The sequence below is a fragment of the Ranitomeya variabilis genome, chromosome 3 (genome assembly GCF_051348905.1).
Source record: "Ranitomeya variabilis isolate aRanVar5 chromosome 3, aRanVar5.hap1, whole genome shotgun sequence".
Taxonomy (NCBI): domain Eukaryota; kingdom Metazoa; phylum Chordata; class Amphibia; order Anura; family Dendrobatidae; genus Ranitomeya; species Ranitomeya variabilis.
The window spans coordinates 461,564,524-461,586,392 of record NC_135234.1 but is presented as its reverse complement, the minus strand read 5'-3'; the positions used below and the strand labels follow the sequence as shown (position 1 = coordinate 461,586,392).

At 48.0% G+C, this 21,869-nt stretch overlaps 1 protein-coding gene across 2 annotated transcripts in view; it reads right to left on the bottom strand.

Annotated features, from left to right (window-relative positions):
• UXS1 (UDP-glucuronate decarboxylase 1) overlaps positions 1-10,964 on the bottom strand; it is a 148,013-nt gene extending 137,049 nt beyond the window's left edge. For both annotated transcript variants that reach the window (XM_077296603.1, XM_077296605.1), the window contains exon 1: positions 10,652-10,964. In XM_077296603.1, coding sequence (XP_077152718.1) covers positions 10,652-10,745 — 94 coding nt within the window. In that variant the 5' untranslated portion in view covers positions 10,746-10,964. The remainder of the gene's footprint in view (positions 1-10,651) is intronic.
• Between the last annotated feature and the right edge of the window lie 10,905 nt (positions 10,965-21,869).

Genomic DNA, 21,869 nt, shown 5'->3' with positions numbered 1-21,869 from the left:
AAGTCCTGCTGGAGAATGAAATTTCCATCTCTAAAAAAGCTTGTCGACAGAGGGAAGAATGAAGCGCTCTAAAATTTCCTGGTAGACATCTGCGCTGACTTTACTCTTGATAAAACACAGTGGACCTACACCAGCAGATGACATGGCTCCCCAAACCATCACTGATTGTGGAAACTTCACACTCGACCTCAAGCAGCATGGATTGTGTGCCTCTCCACTCTTCCTCCAGACTCTGGGTCCTTGATTTACAAATTAAATGGAAAATTTACTTTCATCTGAAAACAACACCTTGGACCACAGAGCAACAGTCCAGTTCTTTTTCTCCTTGGCCCAGGTTAGACGCTTCTAGTGTTGTCTATTGGCCATGAGTCACTTGACACAAGGAATGCAATACTTGTAGCCCATGTCCTGGATATGTTTGTGTGGTGGCTCTTGAAGCAATGACTCCAGCAGCAGTCCACTCCTTGTGAATCTGCACTAAATTTTGGAATGGCCTTTTCATAACAATCCTTTCAAGGCAGCGGTTATCCCAGTTGCTTGTGCACCTTTTTCTATCACGCTTTTTCCTTCCACTCAACTTTCCATTAATATGCTTGGATACAGCACACTGAACAGCCAGCTTCTCTAGCAATGACCTTTTGTGGCTTACCCTCCTTGTAGAGTGTGTCAATGACTGCCTTAAGGACATGTGTCAAGTCAGCAGTCTTCACCATGATTGTGGAGCCTACGGACTAAGAGACCTTTTTAAACACTTATGAAGCCTTTGCAGGTGTTTTTTTGTAAATTATCCTAATTTACTGAGATAACGACTTTTGAGTTTTCATTGGCTGTAAGTCATAAATATCAACATTAACAGAAATAAACACTTGAAATAGATCACTCTGTTTGTAACGACTATACGAGTTACACTTTTTGTATTCAACTGAAAAATATTAACTTTTTGACGATATTCTACTTTTGTGAGAAGCACCTGTACATCCATACAGCCAAGTCATCCAAGAGATCCAAAGACCCAGAGACTCTTTACAAAACCACAGCCAGGAACACTACAGGATAGCTGCTAGAGAATGGTTCCATCACGAGGGACACAGATTTCATATTCTACAGGATGCCAGTCCCGGTTGAAAGAATACAGTTCGGGGGGGGGGCGTGGTTTGCCAGGGGAAGGAGGCAGACGTGTTCCACAGGAGCTCCTGGTAATTCCCCTTAAAAAGCTCCAAAAAGCATACTTAAAAGTGGACTTTTAGACTCCTAGAGCATTTATAACATGCCAGGAGCCAGCCAAGCTAGGAAGGGACCAATTCCTACCAAGAACGTCCCGGTTTGGAGCCAGAGGGGAGCAAAGAGGAACGGAAGCCTGGGACTCATGGAAGGACTTTGTCTGGGTATGCAAAGACTGAGCCGTGCCCTCCTCACACCCAGCATCAGCCAGAGAAGCAAGAAGCACCGCTGCACAAAAAGCCCCCGACTAGCAGGACTCCCACAGCTGCCAAAGCTCCGGATCAGCCCCGCAGCGCGAAGGACAGAGGCCGGGATGAAGCGGTGTTGCGGCATGTCGGGAGCAGCCCGAGAAGCAAGATGGCGCCCGTGACGTCACAGCTAAGGCACAGCGCTCCTGAGTTTGTGCCGAAGCTGCGGCCGGCGACCGAAGCGAAACTACAGGATACAGCGGCGCCGGTGAGAGAGGACGCGCCGCTGCAACAGGATGGCCCTGGGGAGCTGCATGCCAGCCTGGAGCAAGCACCGACCGGCAAAGCCCAGCAAGTGACGATAGCCGCAAAGCAGCACAGCAAAGCCGGAAGTCGAGCGGCGCCCTTACAGCAGGACGGGAGAGTAAATGACAGGCGGGATTCACCGCAACTACCAAGCAGCCATGAAGACACCAGCCACCGACGGGTGCTGAGGGGGCTGGGAATAGAAGAAAAGGGTGAAGCGGTGAGTAGAACGTCACAACTCTTATATAACACTACAAACCCTTCACCCTATATTAATGACTGTGCCACCCCTGATCACCAATGCGACTTCACTGCTACTACTGAGGAGCATTTTGGGGAGAGGAAAATTAAGGGACAATCGTGCAGAAATGACAATGGGGAGAGAGGGGAGCCTGAGGAGTGGAAGGACAGAGAGGAGGTAGGCGGGCCAATAAGGAGCGCTGGAATAGAGCCAACAGTATCGCCACTGCCACATAGCTCCATACACTCTCCTCAGAACTGGAGGAACTGTGCCTCTCTAATCTCACCCCACAGTACCCCAAATTTCACAGGGATGAACCATGAAATCCCTAACAAAGGTCAAATAAGCAGAGATCCATCTACTAAAAGGTCATCGCCAGAACCCTGGAACGATGGTGACCAGTCCTCTGTCACTCCAGAGGGCGATTTGCTCGTACACATGAAGTTACAACAAAACATAATGATGGAAAAATTTAACCTGCTATTTAAAAAAAACGTCAGATTTTGTGACAGAATTAACCCCCCTTCTCATTGGAGTCCAAAAGGAACAGGAGGCTATAAACTAACTCAGATAACTCCCCTGACTCAGAGGGATCAGAAAATACCCTCTCAGAAGAATATATTAAAACGACAGACAACTCTGATAGCGAGAGCAGTGACTTTCACAATTCCACAGATTCTAACGTAACCTCCACCCAGAATTCCCTTCCAGGGAGCCCTATGGAGTTTGAGACCCATGTGCCTACAAAACAAAGTCAAAAGAACCAGGATGAGAGACCCGAGATCCATTCTCCGATTACTTTAATAGATAACATTCCAGCTTCCGACGACCACCCATCCGAAAGCTTCATGATAGACATTTGCAGAGCTCTTTTAACATCAACAAATTATTTGAAGAGGGGCAACAATCATACTGGCTATGATCCAAAAATTTCCGTTTCTCAACAACCAAACACGGAAAGAGCCTCTGAATCATTTATTAAACAGCTCTTTAAAAGATTTAGCTCATTTTATTGTTGGTGACTCTAAATTTTGCCCCAACAGGGACAGCAGTACTCTGCTTCAAGACCAAAGGCGGATGGAGCCTCTGGTCCAAAATTATCGTACTTTGCTTCCTGCCCAGACTGGCAATCCGCAAGTATTCTTGGACTCTCTGGAGGGGATCCAAAAAGACATCACTTTCTTCAGAGAATGGCCAACTATGAGGACTTCAGAAGAAAAGACAATATTAAAATAAGGGGCATACCTGAATCGATTCAACCTACACAGCTAAAAGAGTATATTTCTAAAATGATTTCCCACCTGTTACCCAAAAGAGAAGGGGAAAATTTAATTTAGAAAGTCTTCAGAATCCAAAGGCCTCCATCTCTCCCTTCACATGTTGCCTGCGACATCATTGTGTCCTTCTTCCCCATAGGGGTTAAAAACGACCTTCTTGGGTTGACAAGATGCTCAAAAGTTCTCCCAGCCCCATACAGTAACCTATCTTTTTTTAAGGACCTGTCAAAAATAACGCTACAAAGACGTAAATCTTTTTTCCAAACCACCCGGGAACTCACACACGCTGGAATCCGTTACCAGTGGACAAAGTCTTCCAACTTACATGTGAAACTTGCTTCAAAGGCGTACACCCTCTCAAGTCCAGAGGAGGGAATGACCCTCCTAAAAAGAGTGGGACTATCGTTTTCTTCAACTCCACCTGATGCCGTCCCTCTGGCCACACCGGAACCATACCCTACTTGAAAAAAGTATATTTTCCACTTCATTGTCTTACTGATACTGAACCGGACATTGCCCTCCAAGTGGTTTCTGGGTCACACAAGGTGACCCCGGACCTGGGCAGGTTTTCATGTTTTACTGAGTGCTACAGAATTTAGTCTTGTATTTCAACTTGAGTAATTATCTTGACGAGGGAAGCGCTGTTGAATTCAATAACACATTTATCTACATCACAAGCTCATGTATACATATAAGTACTCTATTTTAGGCTAGTTTTCAGGTTTTACTTAGCTACAACACAATCTTATATTTCAGTTACATTGTTTAAGCCTTTTCAATAATATATTAATCTACATCATAAGCTAATGTACATATGTAAGAACTATGTTTTAGGATGTATCGTCAAAATATGACATCTATATGTATGTAAACCTGCCTCTTTTCCCCTATTTTCATAGAGGTTTCTTTTCCTGATCTCATATCCCTTCCCCTCCTCCCCCTCCTGGTTTATCCTACCCAGTTAAAAAATTGTTAAAATCCCAATAAAACGTTTGAAAAAGAAAGAATACAGTTCTGCTCCATTGAACATCACTGAACTATGGATATGTTTTGGGTAGTCAGGATTTGTACCCACCAGTCACCTGAGCCCCATGGATACGTTTAGGAAAACTAGGAATGGGACCCACTGGTCACCTGGCTCCATGGAGATGTTCGGAGAAGCCAGATTGTGATCGTCACCAGGCGCTTACCCTCAATGGACTGTCAGCCTCCTAAGCTTGTCGTTACCGCCTCTCTGTGCGGGCTACAGGTGGGGTAGTCGGCACTGGAAGCTCTGAAATCACTGCTGCTCTTATTCCGCTGAGTCAGCGGAAGGGTGAGGTGTAACTTGCACCATTTGGGTATTTTGATGGGACTGTTCTGTGTGTTATTTGACGGTTATCTAGTTCAAAAAAGTATTGCCACACTGTTTTACCCTCACCCTGTGTTGTCAGAGTAGTATTAACCCAACAGTAAAAGGAGAGTCAGCATTCGGTGGGATGATTCCTAGTCTATGTGGTTACAGCTAGGGACAAGAGCACCCGCGGATCACCGTGTCTCCACACATACATTTGACCAAAATATCTGGCTATACTAATGTATTTATAAATTTAACCTCACTGGAACTAAGAAGCCTAGGTCGAGCCCTGAAAAACCACCAAGTAGCAGTATCCTTCCTCCACCAAAATTTACAGCTGGCATAAGTCAGTCAGGTGACTGTCTCCTGGCATTCGCCAAACCAAGAGTAATTAGTCACAGAGCACCTTTCCACTATTCCATAGGACAGTGGCGGTATGCTTAACAACGGTTTCCTATGCCTGGCATTGTGCTTGGTGAAGCAAGGTTTGCCGGCAGCAGCTCAGCCATAGAAACTGGCATAAAGCACCATAGTTTTTGTACGAACGATAAATCCCAAAGGATTGGAGCGCTGCAGTTATTGGCTCTGATTCAAAGTTTTCACCAGGATACTAACGGTTCGAAGAATCACATTGTTTGCGTAACTTTGAGTGTGCAATTTTTTATTTTTTTTTCCTAAATCAGTCACAGCTAGCTCTGGCAATTTTCTGAAGCGTGGGCTTGGCCAGGTTGGGTCATTGCTGTACTCGGCCAACAAATTGAACATAATTTATGTTACAAGGCTGGTGTAAATTATGATAGGAATGGACTTCAGTTCATGATGGGAGTGCATTTCTAGCGGTGGTAGAACCCCAGACTCACGAAGAGATCCACGCCTCCATGAATTTGGCATATCCAAGGCCACGTTCACACGTTGAATATTTGGAGAGTTATTTTACCTCAGTATCTGTAAGCCAAAACCAGGAGTGGAACAATCAGAGGAAAACTGTAATGGAGACACGTCACCACTTCTGTATTTCTTACCCACTCCTGATTTTGACTTACAAATACTGAGGTAAAAAAAACTGACCAAATACTCAAGGTGTGCACGTAGCCTTAGGATATAAGCACACAGCACCTTTAAGAAGCTGACAGAACCATCAAGTTCTCCAAGGCGAAATTGCTTCAGGAAAATGTAAGCAGTCGTATTTCTGAAGCATTGTCTATGGCGTCTGTACAGTCAGTTTTGTGGTGGCTCTGCCGCTGGCATCTTTGCTCTGTACTTTCTAGTTTATAGGGCTGGTGGCCTCCAAATGAAGCTGCCTAGAGAAAGAACATGGTATTTTTAACTGTTTCAAGGTTTCCAAACACTGAAGAAGTTATAAGAAGTGACAGACGCGACTCAATCTCATTTAGACAATGCTGTGCATTATGTTCATATCTGGCGACACTTAGGCTATGTGCACATGTAGCAGATTTTTTGCGTTTTTTTGCTATAAAAATGCGAAAAAAACGCATACATTATGCATCCCATCATTTAGAATGCATTCCGCAATTTTTGTGCACATGATGCGTTTTTTTTCTGCGAAAAAAACGCATCGCGGTAAAAACCGCAGCATGTTCATTAATTTTGTGGATTTTTTGTGGATTTCCCACTATATTATTGCATTGGGAACCTCCGGAAAAATCCGCAAAAAAACGCACCAAAAACGCGAGAAAAAAACAGAGAAAAAAACGCATGCAGATTTCTTGCAGACAATGTCCTGTTTTGCTCAGGAAATTTCTGCAAGAAATCCTGAACGTGTGCACATAGCCTTACAGGCAGAATCCGCCTGAAAGATATTGTGTGCACTGTTACCACAGTGCAAGCTTCACCAAGAACGGCTCATGAGACCCCCCAAACTATGAATTCGGGCCATGGAGACATTAGTGACTTATGCAACTCGCATTTAGCAGACCCATGGCAGAGTCGCTACAATTCCCAAACTCTTCAATAACACTTTTTGGAATATTTAAAGACTCACTCCCATGAATAATTTTTTTTTCATGAAATCTGTGTATATGTTAGCATAATCACCTATCGCCATTTTCTCAGGTATACAGCACAGTACCGCTCCTCCTCTGACTATCCGGGTCACTCAGCATTAGCCAGAAGCCTCTTTTAGAATGTACGGTAAGTCTATTGTAAAAGCCGCTTCTGGGTCAAGCAGAGCGCAGTGTGATCTGGACAGTCCCAAAGACACTCAGAAATGGAGCAGAAAGGTGCTGAAGAAAAAAAAAATGGAAGCTTTAAGGCTGCTTTCACACATCAGTTTTTTGCAATCAGTCACAATCCGTCGAATGTTGAAAAAAACGGATCCGTCGCAGATTGTGAAAAATTGATCAGGCTAATTGGATCCTAAAAAAAAAAAAAAGTCAGAATACTCAGTTAAAATAAAATGGAAACAGTCGCCGGCTTCCGTCATTTGATGGATCTGGCGCCATAGGCTTCCATTCTAGCAAACTATGTTTTTTCGACGGACACACAAACATTACTATGTCCGTTTTTTCCACTGCTGGATAACCAATTTTCGAAGGAACCGGCGAAAAACGGATAAAACGTGAGGCCATCTGTCGCAATCCGTCGCTAATACAAATCTATGAGAAAAAAAATGGCTCCGGGCGGCAACTTTTGCCGCATCCGTTTTTTTTCAAAATTCGCCAGATTGTGACTGACTGCAAAAAACTGATGTGTGAAAGGGGCCTAAAAGAAAAAAAAATATCCACAAGCAGACTTGTTACAATGCTGGCATATTCAGTGAGGTCTTTAGGATTCGAGACCGTGCTCCACAAATGTTAGTAGATCCAGCGACTACCCATGTAGTCTGAATTTTATATACGCGTGTCAGTGAGACTGAATGAAAAACCTGAATGCAAGTGGTGGGCCCCAATACTTCTGTGGATGTTATATCTGCGGCCAAGGTTGGTAGTGATGGGCAATCCGGACCTTTTTGGGGAGCTGGACCATTTGGCTCTACTCACCAAAACACCTGGCTCTTTTCAATCCCAAATGGATCACTATTTAACATGTATTCACTCGCAGTCTGACCTCAAAACTGATCACCTACAGTCAGCCATTTACAGTCCATTTCCCGGGTAGGGGGGATTTGGGGGTTTTCGGTTACCTTGGCATTTGACCACGTTTGACAAACCTAATTCTTTTTGTGAACTTTTTGGTTCGCTCCGACTCTGTCCGTACGCTGGTGGAGATCTCCCAGTTAAAGGGCATCTGTCATTTACTCTAGGCAAGAAGAGGTGCTGCAGGCTTGGGAAACTAAAAACAGTTTTAGAGAAAGGTTTGCCTGAGATCAGTCCTCATTCAGGTGTCCATGAATTTTATGCGTGTACTTCACGGCCCTAACACATTCCCATTATAATCATTGGGAGCGGTTCACATGTCCGTTTTTCACAATTTCCAAATATAAATCAAAATCAGACAATTCAGTTTTTGGTTGGAGACAGGGATCAAAATTACCCATGCAAAGTTTATGGGTCAAGGAAAATGATGGACAGCACATGGATGGCATCAGTGTGAAGTCCATGATTAACATTGCAGTGTATAGGAGACGCTTTGTATACACGTATATATTTCTCCCTGTAATTTGTGACAATCGCTGATGGTAAAAACGGACATGTTGACCAAACACCAGGGAAACTCGGACTGTGCTTGCACACGTGAAAGTCACTGAGGTCTGAATGAGGCCTAGAAGGTATAGATGCAATACAGGACAAACCCCATGGATGTGTAAATATTGTGACTGGGCACCAGAGACTCATCACGTGCTACGGACCCTAAACTCCCATGATCTATAGAGGACCCCCTTCAATTAAAAGTTGATGGCAGAGCCCAGTGATATAACAACAGCAACGTTTTACACAACCTCAAAGGATTCTAGATATGTTGCACAAAAGTAAAAGCTTCCTGTGACCTAATGAGGTGTTGGCAGTTGTAGTAATTATCCCTTGATGTTCCCACATAGAGAACTAGCCCCTGGCTATAATATTTGCTACCTATCCTGCACATTTAGGACGCTGCCTCCTGGAGTGGAAGCCATTTGTTTTCTTCAGTGGCCAAACAATAAGCAAACACTTCAGACACCAACTGAAGACAGCGAGGAGCCAGCAGCTAATGTCTAGGCGCAGAACCTCACCCCTGACAAAAGCAGAAGAAGAACACAGCGTCTACGCTGCAGAGCACATGTATCAGCGCAAGTCAGAACAACTGTGCTGCTGCTGAATATATACAAGGTTCTGTGGCTCCATAGATAGGAACAATACTTATAAAAGGGGCATGGCAAGAGTGAGGTAGAGGGGGAAAAAGATTAAACAGGTCAGACCTGGTCATTAATGTGTCACATTCCAGACTACATGAATGAAACCCACTTGAACACAGTGCCCACTTTGTATAAGTGGCAGTACAGACACCTTCCTATAGACGGCTCTGCTGCTGCCTCCTGTATCCATTACTGTACATTGTAGGAAGTGAGCAGTATACAGCAGTCGGCACCGATGTTAACTCCGCTCCACACTGCCTTTTAGTAGGAAAAGTTCCAGCATGGCAGCTCCAGGCCGTGAATGAAGAAAAAGGGAGCATTGCCCTCTAAAGTACAGGACATCACTCACACTGGGCAGCATAAAGAACCATCAGCAATACATGCCCACACAGCAGGTATATGGCATCACACAATGCCATGGCCACCCACATCTGAGTGCGCCGTCCCCGCTGTCACCTGGCTGCGCCGTCACCTCTCTATGCCATCCCCACCGCCTCCACTGTCACCTGGCTGCCACGTCCCCACCGTTGTCAACTGGTTGCGCCGTCTACACCGCCTCCACTGTCACCTGACTGCGACGTCCCCACCGGCTTCGCTGTCACCTGACTGCACCTTCCCCATCGGCTTCGCTGTCACCTCGCTATGCCGTCCCCACCGCCTCCGCTGTCACCCGGCTATGCCATCCCCACCGCCTCCGCGGTCACCCGGCTATGCCATCCCCACCGGCTTCGCTGTCACCTGGCTGCGCCGTCCCCGTCGCCTCCGCTGTCACCTGGCTGCGCCGTCCCCATCGCCTCCGCTGTCACCTGGCTGCGCCGTCCCCATCGCCTCCGCTGTCACCTGGCTGCGCCGTCCCCATCGCCTCCGCAGTCACCTGGCTGCGCCGTCCCCATCGCCTCCGCTGTCACCTGGCTGCGCCGTCCCCATCGCCTCCGCTGTCACCTGGCTGCGCCGTCCCCATCGCCTCCGCTGTTACCTGGCTGCTCCGTCCCCATCGCCTCCGCTGTCACCTGGCTGCGCCATCCCCATCGCCTCCGCTGTCACCTGGCTGCGCCGTCCCCATCGCCTCCGCTGTCACCTGGCTGCGCCGTCCCCATCGCCTCCGCTGTTACCTGGCTGCTCCGTCCCCATCGCCTCCGCTGTCACCTGGCTGCGCCATCCCCATCGCCTCCGCTGTCACCTGGCTGCGCCGTCCCCATCGCCTCCGCTGTCACCTGGCTGCTCCGTCCCCATCGCCTCCGCAGTCACCTGGCTGCTCCGTCCCCATCGCCTCCGCAGTCACCTGGCTGCGCCGTCCCCATCGCCTCCGCTGTTACCTGGCTGCTCCGTCCCCATCGCCTCCGCTGTCACCTGGCTGCGCCATCCCCATCGCCTCCGCTGTCACCTGGCTGCGCCGTCCCCATCGCCTCCGCTGTCACCTGGCTGCGCCGTCCCCATCGCCTCCGCTGTCACCTGGCTGCGCCATCCCCATCGCCTCCGCTGTTACCTGGCTGCGCCGCCCCCATCGCCTCCGCTGTCACCTGGCTGCGCCATCCCCATCGCCTCCACAGTCACCTGGCTACACCACATCCACTGCCAGCACAGCCCCTCCCCACACTGACCACCACCACATCACACAGGGAACATGGAGGGTACCAGGGCCATTTGGCCAGTGGGCACATTCAGCATGACACACCAGGAGTATGAGACACATATATACATGGGAGCATGGCACAGAAGTGACCAGACCAGCCTCACATTGCCCCCACCGCACGCTCCGGGCAGACTGGCAAAGAATGAATGGGCACTCACAGGCTACATAGGCGATCAAGGCGAGTGCAATGAGCAGCTTCATCGTCCTTCTATTGATTGCAGTTAGTAAGCGACGCATTCGGCTTTTCAGCATCACCAGCCGGACCACGTTCCGCACCCGAAGTCGGAGCCGGGGACATGAACCCGGCGTCTCAAGGGAATCCCAGGAGGAGAGCTGAAGGCCAGGACAGGGGTATAGTGAGTTCCTGCCCGGTCAGGACACAGCGCATGCGCGCGACTCCACTGCACTTCATATACTCTGGACACAGGAAGCCATAACACCATGCAAATAGACGTGTGAGCATGCGCGCCACTGACTGTGGGTCTCTGATCACGTGACGGTACGTCAAGACTTGGCGTTCTGTGTAGACTATTAGCAACGCCACGCTGTGGTTTACCTGGCGAAGGGGACAGCAGGGCGCAAACTACGGGAGCAGAGAGGGGACAGCAGAGCGCAAAATACGGGACCTGACGGGGGCAGCGCCAATGGCGGCAGTGTACGTGACTGCCCTCTGCCTACTTCTCCCGGCATCGGGGTTGGGAGGATTATAAGCCCACGCTTGGAGCGGAGTGATAGCCATGGCATCTAATGGTTAGCTGTAGGACAGGCCTCTGGCTTACAAAGTCATTATTTGGATTTCTTTTGAATCTATCACCAGATTGTGGCGCCTAATTTGAGAGCAGCTTGCTAGGGAGGCTAGTTCCAGAGATGTGTCACTAAGTGGTTTGCTGTAGCTATGATAAAATCACGGATTTGTCAGCAGGAGACTATCACTATAGAATTAATAAACCTGCTGCCAGATATTCCTCCATAATCATGAGCTCTGTATAACCCACCTCTTATTGGCAGCTTTCTGCCTATGCACAGTAGAAACAGCGTCCAATCAGTGGTGTGGACGGGGTTATTCTGAGCTCGGGTAGCTTTCTGCCTATGCACAGTGAACCAAGAAAGTGTCCAATCTGTGGTGTGGACGGGGTTATTCAGAGCTCAGGTAGCTTTCTGCATATGCACAGTAGACAGCATCCAATCAGTGGTGTGTATGGGCTTATTCAGAGCTCAGTATTCAGAGAATGCGAAATCTGTAGCAGATAACACAGTGATTTTATCAAAGCTACAGCAAGCAGCTAAGTAAGTTACACATTCCTGGAATCAGCGTCTCTGTCCCTACGTCTTGCTGCTCTTATATGGGGTAGCAAAAACATGGTGAGGGATTTTCAATAAAGAGGTTGTCGGAGGATGAATAATTGATTACCTAACTGTAACGTCAGCAAAATGAGATGGGTGGATGTGTAATAAGGAGGACTAGAGTCTGAATAGGGTAAAAAGATATCAAAGTGTAAGGAAATAATCTTAAAATATATAGTGATACATAATTATTCCATTTCTTCTAATGACGACTGGTTCCTCTGTGTCGCAACTCCATGAATCCCCTTGAACACTTATTTGCCAAGTCTTCCCATCCCCTGTGAAAGACCACCTCGTCGATCTCATAGGAGGAGAAGACCTAGATCCTAAGTCCTCGGTGTAAGTCCTTCCAGGTATTTGTTTAACCCCTTAGTGACAGAGCCAATTTGGTACTTAATGACCGAGCCAATTTTTACAATTCTGACCAGTGTCACTTTATGAGGTTATAACTCTGGAACGCTTTATCGGATCCCGCTGATTCTGAGATTGTTTTTTCGTGACATGTTGTACTTCAAGTTAGTGGTAACATTTCTTCGATATTACTTGCGATTATTTATGAAAAAAATGGAAATATGGCGAAAATTTTTAAAATTTTGCAATTTTCAAACTTTGTATTTTTATGCCCTTAAATCAGAGAGATATGTCACAAAAAATAGTTAATAAATAACATTTCTCACATGTCTACTTTACATCAGCACAATTTTGGAAACAATTTTTTTTTTTTGTTAGGGAGTTATAAGGGTTAAAAGTTGACCAGCAATTTCTCATTTTTACAACACCATGTTTTTTTTAGGGACCACATCACCTTTGAAGTGATTTTGAGGGGTCTATATGATAGAAAATAACCAAGTGTGACACCATTCTAAAAACTGCACCCCTCAAGCTGCTCAAAACCACATTCAAGAAGTTTATTAACCCTTTACGTACTTCACAGGAACTAAAACAATGTGGAAGAAAAAAATGAACATTTTACTTTTTTTTGCAAACATTTTACTTCAGAACCATTTTTTTTAATTTTCACAAGTGTAAAAACAGAAATTTAACCACAAATTTTGTTGTGCAATTTTTCCTGAGTACACCGATACCCCATATGTGGAGGTAAACCACTGTTTGGGCGCACCGCAGAGCTTGGAAGTGAAGGAGCACCGTTTGACTGTTTCAATGCAGAATTGGCTGGAATTGAGATCGGACGCCATGTCGCGTTTGGAGAGCCCCTAATGTGCCTAAACAGTGGAAACCGCCCACAAGTGACACCATTTTGGAAACTAGACCCCCCAAGGAACTTATCTAGATGTGTGGTGAGCACTTTGAACCCCCAAGTGCTTCACAGAAGTTTATAACGTAGAGCCGTGAAAATAAAAAATCGCATTTGTTTTCACAAAAATGATTTTTTCGCCCACAAATTCTTATTTTCACAAGGGTAACAGGAGAAATTAGACCACAAAAGTTGTTGTGCAATTTCTCCTGAGTACGTCGATACCCCATATGTGGAGGTAAACCACTGTTTGGGCGCACCGCAGAGCTTGGAATTGAAGGAGCACCGTTTGACTTTTTCAATGCAGAATTGGCTGGAATTGAGATCGGATGCCATGTCGCGTTTGGAGAGTCCCTGATGTGCCTAAACAGTGGAAACCCCCCACAAGTGATACCATTTTGGAAACTAGACCCCTTAAGGAACTTATCTAGATGTGTGGTGAGCACTTTGAACCCCCAAGTGCTTCACAGAAGTTTATAACGTAGAGCCGTGAAAATAAAAAATCTCATTTTTTCTACAAAAATGATCTTTTTGCCCCCAAATTTTTATTTTCACAAGGGTAACAGGAGAAATTAGACCACAAAAGTTGTTGTGCAATTTCTCCTGAGTACGTCGATACCCCATATATGGGGGTAAACCACTGTTTGGGCGCACCGCAGAGCTTGGAAGAGAAGGAGTGTCGTTTTACTTTTTCAATGTAGAATTGGCTGGAATTGAGATCGGACGCCATGTCACGTTTGGAGAGCCGCTGATGTGCCTAAACAGTAGAGACCCCCCACATATGACACCATTTTGGAAACTAGACCCCTTAAGGAACTTATCTAGATGTGTGGTGAGCACTCTAAACCCCCAGGTGCTTCACAGAAGTTTATAACGTAGAGCCGTGAAAATAAAAAAATCGCATTTTTTCTACAAAAATGATCTTTTTGCCTCCAAATTTTTATTTTACCAAGGGTAACAGGAGAAAATGGACCCCAGAAGCTGTTGTACAATTTGTCTTGAGTACGCCGACACCCTATATGTGGGGGTAAACCACTGTTTGGGCGCATGGCTGAGCTCGGAAGCAAAGGAGCGCCATTTGACTTTTCAATGCAAAATTGACTGGAATTGAGATCGGACGCCATGTCGCGTTTGGAGAGCCCCTGATGTGCCTAAACAGTAGAAACCCCCCAAAAGTGACCCCATTTTGGAAACTAGACCCCCCATGGAACTTATCTAGATGTGTAGTGAGAACTTTGAATGCCCAAGTGCATCACAGAAGTTTATAATGCAGAGTCATGAAAATAAAAAATATATATTTTTTAACAATAAAGATTTTTTAGCCCCCAAGTTTTTATTTTCACAAGGGTAACAAGAGAAATTGGACCCCAAAAGTTGTTGTCCAATTTGTCCTGAGTATGCTGGTACCCCATATGTGGGGGTAAACCACTGTTTGGGCGCACGGCAGAGCTCGGAAGGGAAGGAGTGCCATTTTGGAATGCAGATTTTGATAGAATTGTCTGCGGGCGTTATGTTGCGTTTGCAGACCCCTAATGTACCTAAACAGTAGAAACCCCCAACAAGTGACCCCATTTTGGAAAATAGACCCCCCAAGGAACTTATCTAGATATGTGGTGAGAACTTTGAATGCCCAAGTGCTTCACAGAAGTTTATAATGCAGAGTAGTGAAAATAAAAAATATTTTTTTTCCCACAAAAAAGATTTTTTTAGCCCCCAAATTTTTATTTTCACAAGGGTAACAAGAGAAATTGGACCCCAAAAGTTGTTGTCCAATTTGTCCTGAGTATGCTGGTACCCCATATGTGGGGGTAAACCACTGTTTGGGCACACGGCAGAGCTCGGAAGGGAAGGAGTGCCATTTTGGAATGCAGATTTTGATAGAATTGTCTGCGGGCGTTATGTTGCGTTTGCAGACCCCTAATGTACCTAAACAGTAGAAACCCCCAACAAGTGACCCCATTTTGGAAAATAGACCCCCCAAGGAACTTATCTAGATATGTGGTGAGAACTTTGAATGCCCAAGTGCTTCACAGAAGTTTATAATGCAGAGTAGTGAAAATAAAAAAATATATTTTTTTCCAACAAAAAAGATTTTTAGCCCCCAAGTTTTTATTTTCACAAGGGTAACAGGAGAAATTGGACCCCAAAAGTTGTTGTCCAATTTATCCCGAGTACGCTGATGCCCCATATGTGGGGGTAAACCACTGTTTGGGCGCACGGCAGAGCTCAGAAGGGAGGGAGTACCATTTGACTTTTTTAGCGCAAAATTGGCTGTCGTGTTTGGAGACCCCCTGATGTACCTAAACAGTGGAAACCCCCCAATTCTAACTCCAACCCTAACCCCAACACAGCCCTAACCCTAATCTCAACCCGATCCATAATCCTAATCACAACCCTAACGATAATCACAACCCTAACCCCAAAACAGCCCTAATCTCAACCCTAACCATAACCCTAATCAAAACCCTAAATCCAACACACCCCTAACCCTAATCCCAACCCTAACCCTAATCCCAAACGTAACACTAATCCCAACCCTAATCCAAACGCTAACCCTAATCCCAACTCTAACCCTAACTTTAGCCCCAACCCTAACTTTAGCCCCAACCCTAACCATAACTTTAGCCCCCGTCGTCACAAAAAAAGTTCAATGTAACCTTTTTTTTGTACGTCGCGTCTGCCATTTCCGCGGATGCGTGGCCGTAACTCTGCCCCCTCCTCCCCAGGACATAGACTGGGCAGCGGATGCGTTGAAAAACTGCATCCGCTGCCCACGTTGTGCACAATTTTCACAACGTGCGTCGGTACATCGGGCCGACGCATTGCGACCGCCCCGTACCGACGCAAGTGTGAAAGAAGCCTAAGGCTACTTTCACACTAGCGTCGTACTCGGCCCATCGCAGTGTGTCGGGCCGACGTACCGACGCTAGCGTTGTAAGCGCCGCACAACGGGTGCAGCGGATGCTGTTTTTTCAACGCATCCGCTGCCCCATTGTGAGGTGCGGGGAGGCGGGGGCGGAGTTCCGGCCACGCATGCGCGGTCGGAAATGGCGGACACGTCGCACAAAAAAGTTACATGCAGTTTTTTTTGTGTCGACGGTCCGCCGAAGCACGACGCATCCGTCGCACGACGGATGCGACATGTGGCAATCCGTCGCAATGCGTCGCTAATGCAAGCCAATGGAGAAAAAACGCATCCTGCAAGCACTTTTGCAGGATGCGTTTTTTCTCCAACGACGCATTGCGACGGAAGCCAAAAAACGCTAGTGTGAAAGTAGCCTAACTCTAACCCTAGCCCTAACCCTAACCCTAAATTTAGCCCCAACCCTAACTCTAACCCTAACTCTAACCCTAACCCTAACTCTAACCCTAACTCTAACCCTAACCCTAACTCTAACCCTAACCCTAACTCTAACCCTAACCCTAATTTTAGCCCCAACTTGTCTTCTCCTGCCGGCCGGCAGATGGCAGCAGATGGCGGGCGCACTGCGCATGCGCCCGCCATGATGAAAAAGCCGGCTGGCAGGAGAAGACAGAAGAGGACCCAGGGACCCCGGGTGAGTATGATAGGGTCCCCGAATCCCCCTATTTCTCTGTCCTCTGATGTGCGATCACATCAGAGGACAGAGAAATAACTGATCGCTTTTTTTTTTTTTTTTTTTTTTTTTTGCGGTCGCCGGTAAACTGTTAATTACCGGCGATCGCAAAGCAGGGGTCGGTGCAAACCGACCCCGATCATGTTCTTTGGGGTCTCGGCTACCCCCGGCAGCCGAGACCCCAAAGAACATCCGGGTGCCGGGCGGCGGGCGCACTGCGCGTGCGCCCGCCATTTTTTCCCGGAAAAAAGATGGCGGCGCCCATGGGGAGACACGAGGAGCACCGGGGGAGGTAGGTAAGTATTGGGGGGCTATTGGGGGCCATCGGGGACCACATTTCTCTGTCCTCCGATGTGCGATCACATCGGAGGACAGAGAAATTAAACGGCAAATCGCGTTTTGTTTTTTTTTGTTGCGACCGCCGGTAAACGGTTAATTACCGGCGATCGCAACTCGGGGGTCGGTAAAAACCCCCCGAATCATGTTCTCTGGGGTCTCGGCTACCCTCGGCAACCGAGACCCCAGAGAAAATCCGACTCTGGGGGGCGCTATTCACTTTTTCCACAGCGCCGTTAATTAACGGCGCTGTGGATTAAGTACCCTTAGCGGCCGCCGTTAAAAGGCGTATCGGCGGTCGTTAAGGGGTTAAAAAGGCCCTTTTCCATCAGGTTTGTGTACGTTTATCTAAAGGGAACCTGTCAGCAGGATTGTGTGCGTTTATTTAGAAGGAATCTGTCAGCAGGATTGTGCACAGTAACCTACAGACAGTGTCAGGTCAGCGCCGTTATACTGATTACAGTGATACCTTGGTTGATGAAATCTGTCTTCTGGTTGTTGTTTAACCCTTAACGACCGCCGATACACCTTTTAACGCTTTTTAACGTCACTGTGGAATAAGTGTATAACGCCCCCCAGAGTCGGAATTTCCCCGAGGTCTTGGCTACCGGGGGTAGCTGAGATCCCAGAGAACATGATTCGGGTCGGTTTTTACCGACCCTGATGTTGTGATCGCCGTTATTAATGGAATAACGGCGACCTAAAAAACAAAAGTCAGATTTTTCTCCAGTCACCTTCCACGACAGCGGTACCGGAGGATGTCTCCCCACCCTAATGGGGGACAGGAAACACAAAAGAGGTTAAATACCCTCCCCTTCCTGCAGCCTCCAGTGTTTTTCCTGTCCACTATGGGGCATGAAGAGGTCCTGCTGTAGTGCTGCCGTGGCCGGCGATCAGAGCACGCAGTTTACTCACTCTATAGCCGGGCAGCTGGGGTTGGGCGCGACGCTCTCCTCCCTGCAGAGCTGCTCCCGTCTCCATATCCTGGACTCGAGACCTTTGTCCCGCTCCTCCCACGTCCCTTCTGGGGTAAAGCAGAGCGGTGATGTGTGGCCAGTGTCCCCTTGCAGCTCCCCTGCTCCTTCCTCTCCCGACGAGCGCCGGAGTCTGTGACGCGTGAACCGGAAGTGACGTCCCCGGAACTTCCGGTTCACCTCATATGCGTTCCAGTGTGGAACGCACGCGCGCCCAGCACTTTGCCGGAGCACGACGGATGCGACATGTGGCAATCCGTCGCAATGCGTCGCTAATGCAAGCCAATGGAGAAAAAACGCATCCTGCAAGCACTTTTGCAGGATGCGTTTTTTCTCCAACGACGCATTGCGACGGAAGCCAAAAAACGCTAGTGTGAAAGTAGCCTAACTCTAACCCTAGCCCTAACCCTAACCCTAAATTTAGCCCCAACCCTAACTCTAACCCTAACTCTAACCCTAACTCTAACCCTAACCCTAACTCTAACCCTAACCCTAACTCTAACCCTAACCCTAACCCTAACTCTAACCCTAACCCTAACTCTAACCCTAACCCTAATTTTAGCCCCAACTTGTCTTCTCCTGCCGGCCGGCAGATGGCAGCAGATGGCGGGCGCACTGCGCATGCGCCCGCCATGATGAAAAAGCCGGCTGGCAGGAGAAGACAGAAGAGGACCCAGGGACCCCGGGTGAGTATGATAGGGTCCCCGAATCCCCCTATTTCTCTGTCCTCTGATGTGCGATCACATCAGAGGACAGAGAAATAACTGATCGCTTTTTTTTTTTTTTTTTTTTTTTTTTTGCGGTCGCCGGTAAACTGTTAATTACCGGCGATCGCAAAGCAGGGGTCGGTGCAAACCGACCCCGATCATGTTCTTTGGGGTCTCGGCTACCCCCGGCAGCCGAGACCCCAAAGAACATCCGGGTGCCGGGCGGCGGGCGCACTGCGCGTGCGCCCGCCATTTTTTCCCGGAAAAAAGATGGCGGCGCCCATGGGGAGACACGAGGAGCACCGGGGGAGGTAGGTAAGTATTGGGGGGCTATTGGGGGCCATCGGGGACCACATTTCTCTGTCCTCCGATGTGCGATCACATCGGAGGACAGAGAAATTAAACGGCAAATCGCGTTTTGTTTTTTTTTGTTGCGACCGCCGGTAAACGGTTAATTACCGGCGATCGCAACTCGGGGGTCGGTAAAAACCCCCCGAATCATGTTCTCTGGGGTCTCGGCTACCCTCGGCAACCGAGACCCCAGAGAAAATCCGACTCTGGGGGGCGCTATTCACTTTTTCCACAGCGCCGTTAATTAACGGCGCTGTGGATTAAGTACCCTTAGCGGCCGCCGTTAAAAGGCGTATCGGCGGTCGTTAAGGGGTTAAAAAGGCCCTTTTCCATCAGGTTTGTGTACGTTTATCTAAAGGGAACCTGTCAGCAGGATTGTGTGCGTTTATTTAGAAGGAATCTGTCAGCAGGATTGTGCACAGTAACCTACAGACAGTGTCAGGTCAGCGCCGTTATACTGATTACAGTGATACCTTGGTTGATGAAATCTGTCTTCTGGTTGTTGTTTAACCCTTAACGACCGCCGATACACCTTTTAACGCTTTTTAACGTCACTGTGGAATAAGTGTATAACGCCCCCCAGAGTCGGAATTTCCCCGAGGTCTTGGCTACCGGGGGTAGCTGAGATCCCAGAGAACATGATTCGGGTCGGTTTTTACCGACCCTGATGTTGTGATCGCCGTTATTAATGGAATAACGGCGACCTAAAAAACAAAAGTCAGATTTTTCTCCAGTCACCTTCCACGACAGCGGTACCGGAGGATGTCTCCCCACCCTAATGGGGGACAGGAAACACAAAAGAGGTTAAATACCCTCCCCTTCCTGCAGCCTCCAGTGTTTTTCCTGTCCACTATGGGGCATGAAGAGGTCCTGCTGTAGTGCTGCCGTGGCCGGCGATCAGAGCACGCAGTTTACTCACTCTATAGCCGGGCAGCTGGGGTTGGGCGCGACGCTCTCCTCCCTGCAGAGCTGCTCCCGTCTCCATATCCTGGACTCGAGACCTTTGTCCCGCTCCTCCCACGTCCCTTCTGGGGTAAAGCAGAGCGGTGATGTGTGGCCAGTGTCCCCTTGCAGCTCCCCTGCTCCTTCCTCTCCCGACGAGCGCCGGAGTCTGTGACGCGTGAACCGGAAGTGACGTCCCCGGAACTTCCGGTTCACCTCATATGCGTTCCAGTGTGGAACGCACGCGCGCCCAGCACTTTGCCGGATTCAGCTGCCATGTGGGGCGTTGCGGTTTCTCTCTACCCCCCACACCTGGACCAGGGAGAGGAGGAGCACACAATCCAACGCAGTAACCTTGGCTACTTAACCCTGGTTAGGGTTCACATCCAGGTAAGGCCCCCTGTCTGTCTGTGTGACTGCAGCTTACTGACTGACCATGGATGGTGATAGACCCCTCTCTGCATCTGCCGAGCCCTGCGTCCTCCCTCCTACTGTGAGTAGTGGGCTAAGGTCCCTTTCCCTTTTTACTTCTAGGTGGCAATATACTTAGTCCCCTTCTCTCTCTCTTTTCAGGGAGACAAGGCCTCTGCCCCTAAGAAAGACAAAACTTCCAGAAAAACAAGACCGCAAATGTGGTGTGTGCATCAAATCTTCCTTCCTCATACAAGAAGAAGCTTTGCCAGACCTGCACTGATGACCTTATTACGCTCCGAACAACCATCACTGTTTGAAAGCATCAAGTCCCTCATTAAGCCAGAAGTTCAGTCCTCAGTATCGGCCCTTTCCCAGTCTCTGTTACCGCAGCCACCTCCTCCCAAACAGAGGAAATTGTCAACGGTGGTTTCTGACTCAAACTCTGGTGAACTGCATTCTTCTGACTTGGAGGATTGGTGGGAGAATGAGGGCTCCACTTCTAACCCCAAAGAGGATAATAAAAAATACTATTTTTTCCTCTGAGGACATACGGGAATTAATTAGTATGGTCAGGGGGGGTCAAGGGTTTCCCAGTACATGAAAATTTTACATGAATGGGAGTCCCCTGAAAAAGGGCTTAGTGTTCCATCTGAACTGAAAAATCGCTTCCCTCTGGATGGGGACGTCTCTCTGTGGGATATCCCAAAGGTGTCTAGAGTGTCAAAAAAGACAGCCCTCCCATTTAAGGACTCATCTCAACTCAGAGACCCCATGGACCATAAAATGGAAAGCCTACTAAGGAGGTCTTGGGATACCTCCACGAGCCTCCTTAGATCAAATATAGCGTCCGCCTGTGTGGCTAGGTCTCTGTTTCGCTGGCTCCACACCCTAGAGCAGAGGTGTCAAACTGCATTCCTCGAGGGCCGCCAACAGGTCATGTTTTCAGGATTTCCTTAGCATTCCACAAGGTGCTGGAATCATTCTGTGCAGGTGATTAAATTATCACCTGTGCAATACAAGGAAATCCTGAAAACATGACCTGTTGGCGGCCCTCGAGGAATGCAGTTTGACACCTCTGCCCTAGAGGATCACCCTACCCAGGGAACATCTAGAGAAGTAATCCTGGATTCCCTTCCCCTTCTCCAGAAGGCTACGGGATTCCTCGCTGATGCCTCAGCAGAATCGGTTAGAGTGGCATCTAAATCAGCAGTCCTTTCTAACTCAGCCAGAAGGGCTCTATGGCTGAAATCCTGGAGTGGCGACATCACTTCTAACACAAAGCTTTGTGCCATTCCTTTTCAGGGTCGCTATCTGTTTGGGCAGGCCCTTGATGATATTCTAGACAAGGCCATAGACAAAAAGAAAGCGCTTCCTGAACAGAGAAATCCGAAAAAAAGTTTTTTTGTCCCTCAAAAGATCAATCCTCTCAAAGGGATTTCAAGGGGAAGGGCAAGACA